Source organism: Aptenodytes forsteri, unplaced genomic scaffold (assembly GCF_000699145.1).
Source record: "Aptenodytes forsteri isolate BGI_AS27 unplaced genomic scaffold, ASM69914v1 Scaffold132, whole genome shotgun sequence".
NCBI classification, from domain to species: Eukaryota; Metazoa; Chordata; class Aves; order Sphenisciformes; family Spheniscidae; genus Aptenodytes; species Aptenodytes forsteri.
In genome coordinates, this window is record NW_008795520.1 from 2,200,366 (window position 1) to 2,213,426 (window position 13,061).

Consider the following 13,061-nt stretch of genomic DNA (forward strand, 5'->3'; position numbering starts at 1 on the left):
CAGAAGCAGCTTTGAAAGTTACAGGATTGATGACAATGAACTGGGCAGGAATTGGAGGTGCAAAAGAAAAGGTGGGATCAGGTTCTAGTGCCCAGGAATCATGTCAGCTGGGATGGGGGCAGCACTCTCTCTCTGGAGGGCTCGGACACCTTCCTTCTGGGCTGTTTTGAGGAAGGCACTGCTTTGACACGCATATGGACAAATAAAAGACTATCCAGAAAAAGGTCAAAAAAGCTGCTCAGGGTAAAAGGTACAGATAGTGTATAAGTGGAAAAATTAAATGCATGCTGCCTCACAGACCTGCATGCTACAAACTAATGAGTGTGCAGAGCAGAGGAGGAAACTGTTCAGTGTGTTGTATTTCTATCATATAGGAGGAAGACAGAGGATATAGGGGGGAAGTTTCCTGATGAGATCTGTCAGACAGTGGGTACACTTTCAAAGGAATTAGCTGACATGCCATCACTTTGGCCTTGTTTTCCTGCTTTAGGAAAGTTAATCCTGCTTTAAATTGCTGGTGTTGGACATGCCTTGTAATCATCAGGAGAGAGCTTATCTTCCCTTCTTGCTTTTGTCCTAGGTCCAACACGAAAAATGCCCCTGACTGCCAGTGCCATGGACTTTTTTCAACTCTTTGTCCCTGACAATGTACTAAAGAATATGGTGGTCCAAACCAACATGTATGCCAAGAAGTACCAGGAGAGGTTTGGTAGTGACGATGCCTGGATTGATGTCACCTTGACGGAAATGAAGGCCTTCTTAGGCTACATGATATCAACCAGCATCCACCACTGTGAGTCCGTTCTCAGCATCTGGAGCAGCGGCTTCTACAGCAACAAGAGCATTGCACTTATCATGACACAATCACGGTTTGAGAAGATCCTGAAGTACTTCCACATTGTGGCCTTCCGCTCAAGCCAGACAACACATGGCCTCTACAAAATCCAGCCTTTTCTGGACTCTCTGCAGAATGGCTTTGACTCAGCTTTTAGACCTTCGCAAGCCCAGGTAAGAGTTAACCTTTTGGCAGGGAACATCTAACCTACGTGCTCTAGGTTGTCTTGCTATGACTGAAAGCGCAGAGCACAGCTGCCCGAAGAAAGAGCTGGGGCTTCACAGTGTGAAGCCACGCTGCGGTGCCTCCATGAAACATGAGAGCAAACAGCACTGTCCTATGCGAGTGCTCAGCAATGTCTGACTTACAGCTCTGCAGTGCAGGTACCTGGTATGTTTCAAGAGGAATGACACTCTCTGAGCTGGGGCTGTTCGCTTTAGTGGTCTAAACAAGCCTGGAGACTTCTCAGTGAGGTTGGCACCACTAGGTATTGCTATCCTGAGGACGGGAGGTTGCAGGTTGCTCCTGTAAGGGAGAGTGGAAAGGGCAGAGCTGGTGCAGCTGGGCTGGAGGGAAAACCTGTAGCTGCTCCTGCTGCAGGCTGAGGGTTGGATGCAGGAGCTGAGGTTGCGAGAAGTGACCGTCCCTGACCTTAGCAGTAGGTGCTTGCCATATGGTCCAGCAGCACAGTTACCTCCTCACGACTGGGCAAAGGGAAAATAAGCAGGGGGGCAGGTGCCTTTGCTCGCTGTGGTTGTCAGCTGCCCTCAGCAGCAGTGCCTGTGCCTTGTGCCAGTTCTGGGTTTTAATGACGGGTGATGCTCCTGTGGAAAAACTTAATGATGTGTGGATTTACAACCAAAGTGCCAGTGAACTGGAAATATTTCTAGACTACCAGGAATACCAATGAATTTTCATTTCCAGATACAATTAGGGGTACAGCAGAATGCCATTCTGTAGGGAGACTGCTCTGTAGACTGGGCAGACAATGTAAGGAACTAAATATAGAAACTTATGTAGCTGATGGTTGTCTGACTACAGCTGTACAGTTGGAACAATTTTTTTTAAAAAAGTGCAAAGAAATCTTTTCTTAACATTCATCATAGACTATGTAAACTTTGTTCCAGTATAAATGATCTCCTTTTGGAGCTGTTTCTACTGGTCACATTCAGAAGTCTGGAAAGAAAAAGGAATAAGCATGAAATATGTTACTGCTTGAAAAAACTTCTCAATCATCAACTGTTTTCAGAATATGTAGATTTCACCTAGACATTTGGAAAGAGTGTTATATCCATCGTCCTCTTTTTCCTCCTGTTTCCCCTCTGAAGCATCACATTTTTGCCCACATGCATCACATCCATTTAAGTGTGCCTAAAGTAAATTGGGAGTGATTACAGGTTTTTTTTCTGTTTTATAGCAAATAAAAATCATACCTGCATAATTCAGAACAACACAGCTGTCTAAAAAGCTGTTTACGGTAGAGAAGGGAGGAGGGTTCTCACTAAGCCATGTCAGCAAGGTGCATTTCCATCAAGACAAAACAGGCAGTGAGAGACACGGTATTGTTGGGACCCAGCTCTCATTAAGATATGAAATCTAATCCTTATGGCCACTGACTTCAATGGGCGGAAGATAAAGACTTCAGAAATGTGATCACTGTGTCTAATGTAAATGCTTATAATGGTGTGCTGTGGGACATGCTGTGAGTGCAAATCCATTAAAGGATAAAATTTGATTTGCATGTATATCTCTTTTCCCTTCCCCCCTCCCGAGCAAGGTTTGAGAACTGAATTGAGAAAATCATAGTGTCCTATTTGCAGTGGCAAAACATCTAAATCTCCACAAGCAAAATGTATGCTTGCGCTGAGCTTGGTAAGCAGAGATGCTACTTTAAAAAAAAGAAAGGGGGAAGAAGTAGTGACAGCCCAATTCTCTTCCTTCCCACTCCACTTCTCTGCTCCCTTGTCAGTGTTTACGTCAGTGATTTCTGTACAGCATGTTTCAGTGGTATTGAGTGGAACAAAAAGCACTAAAATACAGCATCAAAAGTAACTCTGTGAGAACGAAAAAGGTTTTGAATCTGTTGTTAAAAATACTCTAGTGTAGCACCAGTAGCCTACTGGGGGATGTTCCAGGCCTCCTCCTGAAAGGAGCCTTGTGCCTAACGTCCTCCTGGGTGCCATCAGGCAGAGCTGCACGATACCCGTCTCAAGAGACGTGGACCCCATCTGCTCAAAACAGCAGGAAAGACCTCTCCCTGGAAATTGTCTTAAGTGCAGATTAGCAGACTGCAGTAAACATCAAACCCAGAATGTCAGGCCCAGTGAGAAATAATAGAAATAATTAAAAATAATAACCCAGTTGCACAGAAACAAAGGGAAAAGCCAAGGGGAAAGACCCATTCAGATGGGCTTTTGGATGTGCTGTCTCTGAAAGCATTTTGGGAAGAGGGGCCCAGGTTTCTGTAATCAGTGATACCTGGAATCCCAAGTTCAAAATGGATTTGTTGCTTAAAGTACACCTGTATCTTACACATGAGACTTGTGGTATCCGGGTGGCTTGTGCCTGAGCCACGATCTATGCTCGAGCTTTAGACTAACGTCTTGTAAGTACGTAGCATCAAGCAGAGGAATGACTTGGGCTCCTTGCTGTTGAATGCAGCAAGGCTGTTCGGGCTTGTAGGTAGACTTGTTACTGACTCTCTTCCTCTGGCAGCGTGGACTCACAGAACATGGGTTAGGAAGATGCCATGTTTAACTCACCCCTATGGACAGAGCAGACAGTCTGCATCCAGCAGGCAGTGCAACACCTGCCTTCACAGTTATTTCTTCTATAGATTTGATCTTTTCTTTTTGGAGAGCTAGAAAAGATTCTTCAAGTGGAATTTCTGTCAGAAAATATTTAGGGGTTTTTTTTTCTCATGTGTAACCCCCCCCCAAAAAAAAAGTCCATGCAAAAATGACACCACAGTTGCTATGAAAGGAAACGGAGGGAGAGAGAGAACAATGCCAATATACCAAAACAAGGAAAACAATCTAGTGAATTATAATTATTTTTCTAAATATACTGAGCAAACAAAAGGAAATAATTACTCTCCAGCTTATGAAGGTATTGAAAGCCCAGAACGTTATAATTGTGTATCAGCAGCACTAGCTTCAATTTCCAAAGTAAAAAAAATGGCGTTCTGACCTAGATTAGATAGGAATGACAGGAATATTCGCTGCATCCTATCCCCCCCAATGTCTTCTGTATAAATATCTGCTGCCTCTACCTGAGCAACAAGAGGTGGAGTTTGGGGTCTGTTCCTCGAATCGGTGTCGTCTCTTTGCTGCTTAGCTTCGTAGCTGTGCTACTGTCTACAAGTGGAAGCCTGAAGACAGGGAGGATGCTCTGCCTGAGCTCAGGAGGTATACTGCAACAAATTCAAGGGTACTCACCTGCCAAAGATATACACTGAATTCCAGAAACCAGAGGAGCTCAGGAAAATAACATCACTGCTCAAATATCCTTCTGTGCCTGCTGAGTATTTATATGCTTGTCAGCGGGATGTGACTAGACAGGATTGCTGTCTCTGGCTGCCCCTGACTGGCATGGGAGAGGTCAGGAGCACAACCCTGGGCACTCTCCTCTTCCCTCTCCCTCCAAAGTAACCTTCTCTTTGGCATCTTGGAACCAAACAGTTCTGCATCTGCCCAGTGAAACGTCAGCTGGGAACAGTCGGCTTAAGCCCTTACCTCAGGCAGGAGTGAACTCCCTGGCAAAAAGAGAGACATAACTCCAACCTCTTGCTCCAAGGGCATGGTGCTAAAGTTTGGCCAGTTACTAGGGGGCTTGTTTGTGTTCCGCTCTTGGTGGTACCATAGGGTACAGCTAAGCAGTTTCAACATAGTTCTTCCAAACCAGCTCACAGCGTTAGACTACAGCTTCTCTGAAAACATAGAGGGGCAAAACCAGGCTGATCAACTCATAGCTCTTTTGTGTCCTCATGATTAAATGTTTATTTGGTATTGGGCATTTCCGAATTATAAGATCTTGCTCAAGTCACACCTCTATCTCTCAGTTTTCCTGTTTTCAAAATGATTCTTTGTGAGTAAAGGTGCTGGTCCCAAACCAGGACTCTTCTGTCTTAGGGCTTCTGTGAGTGTAATGCAAAGACTTAAGTATTCACAGGACGTCGGCCAAGTATAAGACATGCAGCAAGAGAAAGACAGAGAGAGGAGCAATAAGAATATTGAATAGCAAGGTAAATTTCTGATGTCCTGTAGCTCTTGGCCAGTTGATCCTCTGGTGAAGCCAGATTTTAGGGAGAGTTTGACAACAGAAAATGATGAACATTTATGGCTATTTTTAAATTACCTAATGGTAATGGAGTGCTGTAAGAACTGATTTTTTTTTTCTTTAAAGAGAGTCGATTGAAGACTGAACAAATGGGCAGAGGAGTGTGAAATCATGGCTCCATCAGAGGTGGGAGTTAACCTTTGAATGATGGCAAAGAGGATCAGTAAAATGTGGATAGGCCAAACAGGACTTTGAAGAGAAAGAATCTGTCTGATATATTGGAGAAGAGCTATCAGAGAGAAATAGAGAAAAGTGATGTGGCCAGTGTGATGGACTAGAATGGCTTTCCAGCAGCAATCTGTAGGGCAGGATTGCCATATGGTGAGGCCAAAAGGAGAACTGTTGCAGGATGGCTGTGGGCTTGGATGAGAACTTGACTGGGTGGGTGGGTTGTTACTCTAAAATGAGTAACATTTTAGAGCTGTTACTCAGAAAGCATGGAAAGTGCAGGCACTGCCTGGCCCAGAAGACCTTGCAAGGAGTTGGAGGTAAAGGCTGACATTCAGATTCACTGGCCAGTGAGATCTGCAGCAGGAGCAGAGGGATGTCTGCAGTAACCAAAAAAGGAGATAGTAAGGGGTTATCCTAAGGGGAAGGAGATGCTCTCAAATGCAGCATAATAAAATCAGAACTGACAGCTAGGTATGCAAGCAGAGATGTCAGATACTAGCAGAGAATTTAGTTTAGACAGGAGGAGCTTTGGAGCAAAGAAGCAGAAGCACAAGCTACTATTGTAGAAGCAATGGCTGAATCTGTGCATAGAGGTGCAGTTACCCAGGGGACTCTTTGCAACTGGATGTTACCCACCAAAAGCCAGAGACAAGGCAAGCTGAGGCAGTTTCTCCAGGAAACAGGCTGAAGAGACAGCCTGTGTTGGGGATGGCCATGGAGCTAAGAGAAGATGAGCGATCGCAAGGACATGTTGGTTCGTTATCTAAGGCAATGGAGTCCAGGCAGTCCAAGTACAAAAGAGTTAGTGTCTCTGGGCTTTCCCTAGAAGCCTATTTGGGCTCTGATGAGAGCAGGATGGGTGGAACTGTGGAGTGGAAAGAGCTTTAGAGATGATCTAAAATGGAGAAGAAAGAAAGGCACTCCTGAGAGTGGCTAGCTGTTTTGTTAGTGAATGAAAGATGTTGCGAGATGGAGCAATTGCTGGAGAGGCAAGACTCCAAGATGGGACTCCAACACTTGGAGTGCACGTACATATTGAGGGGAAAACAAAGAGTGAAAGCTTGGCAAGAAGATATAGCAGGGGTGAGGATGGCTATAAAGAGGAAAAAAACAACTCAGTGGGATAGCTGTGGGGGATCGAAGCAACTAGATGAGGAGCTGCTTAGACCTAAACAAAACTGGGGATTTGAGAGAAGAAAACACAGACGATTTCTATGAAGAAATCCACAAGATATCTTGCATCAAAGGAAGTCAGAATAGGAAGAGGGGAGGGCTTGGGGAGTGAGTCAAAGATGGTGAAGAGGCGGCCAGGAGTACATGTAGGAGTCAATTAAACCTGTATTTTTATCTAGGAAGATGAGAAGCAGGAAAGAATGTGCCTGGGGGCAGTAAGCTCACTGCTGGAAAAGCGGGTATTGCAGCGACAGCAGGAATGGGGAATGGGGAAGGAGCAAATACCACTTTGCATGGGGATTTGGCAGAGATGGGTTTGAGATTTCAGGAGGAGCAAGGAGACTGAGAATGGAGGAGGGTGAACAAACTAATAGGACTGGCCAGTGGCAACAGGGCTAACTTTTGTTATAAGAAAACCATGTCAGTGCCAGAAGCAACAAATTGCCCTCTTTGAAAATAAGATGGGGATCAGCTGTTCCAGCAGCAGGCACAGCCCTGTGTGCCTTGCTTGCAAAGTCCTTTACAGCTGTTGAAGCAGTGGTTGCATATGGAGGGGTGACAACACTTGTCTCCCCACTCTCTCTGGAGGAAGCAAGAAGAGCAAGCTCTAGGGTTTTCATTTCAGTTTCCCTGCCTGTCCACATTCCCTCTTTGCAGCAACAGCAAATCTTTCCCTACTCTGTTTCCATTTTCGTTCCTTCTTCCCAGCAGTTCAGTAGGGATGTTGGTGGAGCATTAGTCTTCTTACGGAGAAATGGGAGTGACTTAAACATTCGGAATAGGGGAAAGAAGGGGAAGCTCTGGGTCCTAGGGGAAAGCAGGGCTGAGCGTGGGCAGGGAGAAGAGGAAGATGGGGAGAGGTTTTCAAAATTCAGATTTGCTTTCTAAATTTAAGGCTGACAGGCCTTACTGTGTCTTAGAAGGCAGAAAGAGCGTGAAGGGTAAGCAGGATGCAGTAGAGCTGCTGTGAGGAGAGCTGATGCTGTGGTGCAGAGGAGGGAGCTGAGCACATGATGGAGGGTAAAAAATGTCCTCAAGTGATGCTTATACAGACTTTTCTTTCTGCTGCTCTCCATCCAATGCGGGGGGAGATTATAACAGTTGAACCACAACACTCAGTGGGATCTGGCAGATAAAAGGGCCTTTCCAGAGGCTGAGGAATTCTTAACAGTGTATCCAACCCCATCCCAAGGGATGTGGTCCTCCCTTCTGCATGGAAGAAGCAGAAAGGCGAAAGTGAATGAGAGGATGTTTAATATTTGCAAAACGCTGTCAGAATTCCCTGAGGTGGAAGTGTGAAATGCCCCAGGTGGCCTTCAGAAAGGAAGAGCGGTGTTTCATGTGGACCTTGAGAGAGGAAGAGGATTTGGCTCCAGTGGGGAAATGGGGCAGCTGCAGCTTTAAGAACAAATAGCTTTGTGTGCAGCTCTTCTTGCTCGCATCTGCATTTTGGTGTATAATTTGAACATTTCACAAGAGTGCTTTCAGATGGCCCTGTGAATGTTTTATGAGCCGTTTAAGAAGTGGAGTGTGTATAAATGAAAGTCTGCAGCCACCACTGCTTGGGGAGGGCACGGGTGCCTATTTTGGGCTGACAGAGTGATGTTCAACGAACGTCTTGTATTCAGGAGGCCAGCAGCTGCTCATCACTGGCGCTTAACTGCTTACCCACCACTCTCTCCTGCGAGCATCGCTCCCAGGTTTAATGCAGCTTTGTTCTCATTTCCGCCACTGCCTGTGTGCAGATGTGCACAAAAGTAGCAGACGTGCTGATGTGGAAAGGGTCGGTCTGAGGGTGAGAGCCTCTGCATTGTGGATACCTGTATCTGAGCCTGTCTCCTGGGGTGATGGTCACTGGAAAAGAATGGGCTCCTATAGATCATAACCCATCTGACTTATTTTACACGTCTTTCAAAGGGTATGAATTAATGGCCTGCTGGGACTGCTTTCCCCTCCTGTACTAGGAGGGGAGCCTGCAGTGTCTTGCTCTGATTTAGATGTAGATGTCTGAATTTGGTCAGCATTCATCAGCTGAGACCTTTCAACAGTTTCCAAGCATTTATACTCTCACAAGTGACTTGCTAGACAACTCACACGCTGTGCAGTCAGGGATATGTATGTTATGCACAGCTACCTGTGAGCTGCAAGGAGGTGGTAGTGCTTTTCTATAGGTGGGTTCTGTAGTGTAAAACCTAACGACTTTGCTACAGAATTAGTGGAGAGAAGTGTAACAAAACAGCTATAAGGAACAGGGAACCACTTACATCATCTGGATGCAGAATGCAGAAATTGCTTCACTTTCACAGATTTCCATTACTTGCTCCAGTCTGCCTTATCTTTTTCTATTCCTGCTTCTGATCCCTTATCTTTCTGTCTTCTTTTGTCAAATTTTTCAGCTCCTGAGGCACAAGAGGCTTCCCTGAAGCTGCTGCCACCAGGAAAAATGTTTTCCGTCTCTTCACCACCTCCTTAAGTAGCAGCAGAAAATATCTTTTTCTCCCTTAACTTCTCTCCCTCTTTGCTGTGTGTTTTCCTTTGCTGTAACCAAGGAGCGTACCTTACAAGATATTGTAGGGGATGATTGGGTGGAAGACATTCTGCCAAACAAAATGAAGCTGATGATGAAGCTTGGAGAAGGATGCTGCTAACAATCCCCCCCCCCCCCCCCCCCCATTTTGGAGGGATGTTGAACTGTAGCTGATAGTGAGAGGTAGAGGCCCCATTTTAGAGGGATGTTAAACTGTAGCTGATAGTGAGAAGTGAGAGCCTTGCCTTGCAGTGTTTGCAAACCACGTGTAGCATTGAACAAAAGTGGTTTTGCTCCTTTGTATGAGGTGATGCGCACAAGCACAATGCAAGGATTGTATTTCCTTGAAGAATTTAAAGCACCATTTTTTTCAGCAATCACATACTCTTCTGTTTCTCCCCCCCCCCCCCCCCCCCCCCCCCCTTTTCTCACCTTTGAGGGTCAAAAAAAATACCCTGCTGCCTCCCCCCCCCCCCCTCCCCCTGCCTTCTTGCCAATTGCAGGTACTACATGAGCCCCTGATTGACGAGGATCCTGTTTTCATTGCCACGTGCACGGAGAGGGAGCTGCGCAAGAGGAAAAAGAGGAAATTCAGTCTCTGGGTTCGGCAGTGCTCATCCACTGGCTTCATCTGCCAGGTGGGTTTTACCTCTTCGGATGTCTCGATTGAGTTCCAGCAGGCCCTTAAATGTATTGCAGGACCAAAGGTAACAGTCACTTCTCTTCATTGCCTTGCCGGAGGCTACAATCTGAATGCAGCAGGCCTCTGACTCCCTCAGATACTATATCTGACGGATGGTGACGACAAGTTCCTGATGCTCTGTTTGCTGCATGATTTAACTGAGGGTGCCTGTCTCTAATACTGTCCATCTGGCTGCCAGCCCTAAGCTAATTAAATTGAAATGGAGTTAAAAGGTCTGTCTGTTTGTATGTCCTAAGTTTATCTAAATGTCTAGGTACTGTGACTTCTGTCATTTTTAATGAGTCAGCTTCTCTCTAAGCTGCATCTGTGATAGCCAGGGGTGTCCAATAGACTAAATCAATATGGTATCAAGATGTCCATTTTTCTGTGAGAAACATATTAACAGGGTTTCCTATTAAATCTCTTTTCACACCTCTACTTCTCTACCAAAGAAATAAAATCTGATGTGACTTCAATGTGAGGTAAGAGCTTGAGTGGGAGATGTGTTAAAGGGTTTGTTTTTAGTGTTGTAAAGCATTAGGGACAACTTTTCAAATTGTCAGATTCCCCAATTGCTGGTGTATTTTGAGAGCTCTTGAAAAATCTGTCCATTTATTTTGATACCTAGAGGTGAGGGGACAGATATTTTCTGATGTTTCTTTTTCCCGAAGGCTTCTGTGAAAACATGGTGTCCTGCATGTTTCAGAGCAGTGGTTTGGAGGTGCAGGTAGGACGTGCACACTGCCTGTTCAGGCTGAATGCACGTCAAAACTGCAGGGCCTGTGGATTTGCTGCAGTTGAACATTTGTTCGCAGTAAAATTTGATCCGTGAATCACTGTGACTGTTTGAGTAACTATGCAAGAAAAGAGGCTTACTAGGAAGAGGAGTTTGCATTTTCAGCAATGCTATTCAGTCTAAGAAGAGAATTAGGATCATACAACTTCCATCCAGGTTTTAAAGCAGTTGTTTTGTCCGATACAAAATAGATTCACCTTGTGAAGCATCCTTGGAAATTTCCGCTCTCAAGGCTTTTGGAAAGTCATTCGCTACACAGAGGCAGTGTCCTTAATCTCCAAGGTGAACTCCACCAGTCCCACACGCAGCTTATTACTGAAGCGTAATGAGTACAGCGAGTGCAAAGTTTGCTGATCTCTCTTGCCATGCTTCTCCCAGCCAACTGCCACCAAACTAATAAGTCTTCAGACATGCCAGAGGTTTCCGACTCTGAGCTATAATTATGTTGCACCCCCCATCCTGTCCATTGAAAGAGTAAATTAATGGAATGTCAAATTAAACAGAATAGATGCTCAGCACCACCCTAATCCTCCTGCTCCCTTAATGAATTAGGTACTCATGCTTCACTTGCATCCAGATGACGTCCAGAATTATCTTACCAGCCGCCTTCTATTTTCATTCCATGGCTTGGCTGTAATTATCATCATGCTAAAATGATTGAGTGAGACAGACCTTAGGGGAGGGTGAAAAAGAATATACAGGAACATGAACATTCATGCTAAAATGGAAAAACCTAGTCTGGGGAGGATGGGGATCTTCAACTATGATATGCTTGAAATGCTACATTCAGTTATGTGTCACACGTACAAGAGATCTTGCAGAATCCAAAGCGCTTATTTGGTGGTTGTTTGGTTTATTTACTGTATTAAAACAGAGGGGTGTTTTTTCTGTGTTTAACGTATGGAGAGAATTGTTCTAAACAAGAAGAAAATCCAGTGTTTTCCCCCTTCAGGTGCACACCTTCCCCTCCATCTCTTGTGAAACTGCCATCATGAAAGAAAGACTTGTTGCCTGATAGTTAAGGACTGACTGGTCTATCACCTGTCTGCTGTCAGAAAACCTTACAGCACCCACTTGGAAATATGTAGAAATTCTATAATACTGTCTGGATTAATTCCCTCCCTTATTGTTTCCACATGATGATATCGAGGTCATTTTATTCAGGATAAAATATGACTATAAACACTTCATAAATCAGGCTAATTCAGTTTCAAAAGTCTGAATAATATATATCTATAAAAAGGTGAGGCAGCCCAGGCAGAAGAGGGAAGTGAGCTACATATGACTGGCTTTCAGGAATGGAAGGAACCTCAAGAGGTCTGTAAATGCTCCTGGCCAAAAGCAAGGTCCTCTAAACCTGAATGATGAGCCTGATGTTAAAAAAATCTCAATTTGAGGACATCCCAGTTTTCCCAGTGATCTGCTTTTCCTACAATGAAAAGAGTTTGTTGGTTTGTTTTCCTAATGTAAAATTGATATCAGTGTTTTGAAGCCACATGCTGAGCTACTCTGTGAACAACTCCTGGTTGGCAGCTCACAGGGCGGTTGTTAATGTTAGGAGTTTTAGCTGTTTGTCTCCCCAAATTCCTCTGTCTGCTTGTTCTCATGAACAAAACTCTGAATCACTTTTTTGGGTGTGAATAAATACTTCTCTTTGATGTCTCATCATTTGATGTTTTAAGCTAATGGTGTTTGGTTAAAAATCCAGCCCAATAAGCCATTCATGGAACAGAAGTAGCATAAAAATGAAATATTGCTTGTGCATGTAAGAAGGTGCATAGGCTTATGTATGCGTAATGTAAATAATGTATATGTATTTGACTACTTTTCTATCTTCTGTAATACAGATAACCTGACTCCACCCTGACAGTTAAGTCTCTGTTTTAAGCTGGATGCACAATTTCAGATCATATCTCTGCTTCAGAATTTCTCAAGCAAAGCATCTTGTTGCAGTGAATAGCTTTGTTGCTGAATATCTTTTCACAGTCAGCTGGCCCAGTGGGAACATGCAGGAAGGACACATCATTCAAACCAAGTAAATATATGTCTACAGCAGCTGGGAACATGAACAAAACCTTTCAGAGGGTTAGAAGGGCTCCAGGAGAGCTGACTTTGGCAAAGTAGGCCGCAAAACTGCCCTGATACTGTTGCCTTTTTCATCCATCCTTGATGCTGGACATCAAGGTGGCAGCAGCTGCTGCTGCAGGAGAGGGCTTGCGCCTTCTCGTTTCTTTCTTTCTAATTTATTGAGAGCAGCAAACTCAGCTTGCAGGACCTCAGGTGTCCCGCTCTGCTCCATCTTCTCTTTGCTTTCCTCCTTTCTATCCAATATATTTCCCTACATATGTGTTACCACTAAAACACTTTTCAAACCAATATTTTAATATTTTGATTGCAGTTTAAATGATCACAGTAGCTTAGAAGTGTTTGTATCTTTCTTAGAGTATTTGCGGAGTAAGATCCTATTTAAATCAAAACTCTAGTCATGTCAGTTTTTTTCTCTCTTTCTCTCAAAGTCTGGAACACTTGCTTGTAAAAG

At 44.4% G+C, this 13,061-nt stretch overlaps 1 protein-coding gene across 1 annotated transcript in view; it reads left to right on the plus strand.

Moving 5' to 3' along the window:
- Nucleotides 1–594: 594 nt before the first annotated feature.
- PGBD5 (piggyBac transposable element derived 5) overlaps nucleotides 595–13,061 on the plus strand; it is a 39,862-nt gene continuing 27,395 nt past the window's right edge. Inside the window, exons 1-2 of the mRNA XM_009281773.2 lie at nucleotides 595–1,008; nucleotides 9,548–9,682. Coding sequence (XP_009280048.1) covers nucleotides 595–1,008; nucleotides 9,548–9,682 — 549 coding nt within the window. The remainder of the gene's footprint in view (nucleotides 1,009–9,547; nucleotides 9,683–13,061) is intronic.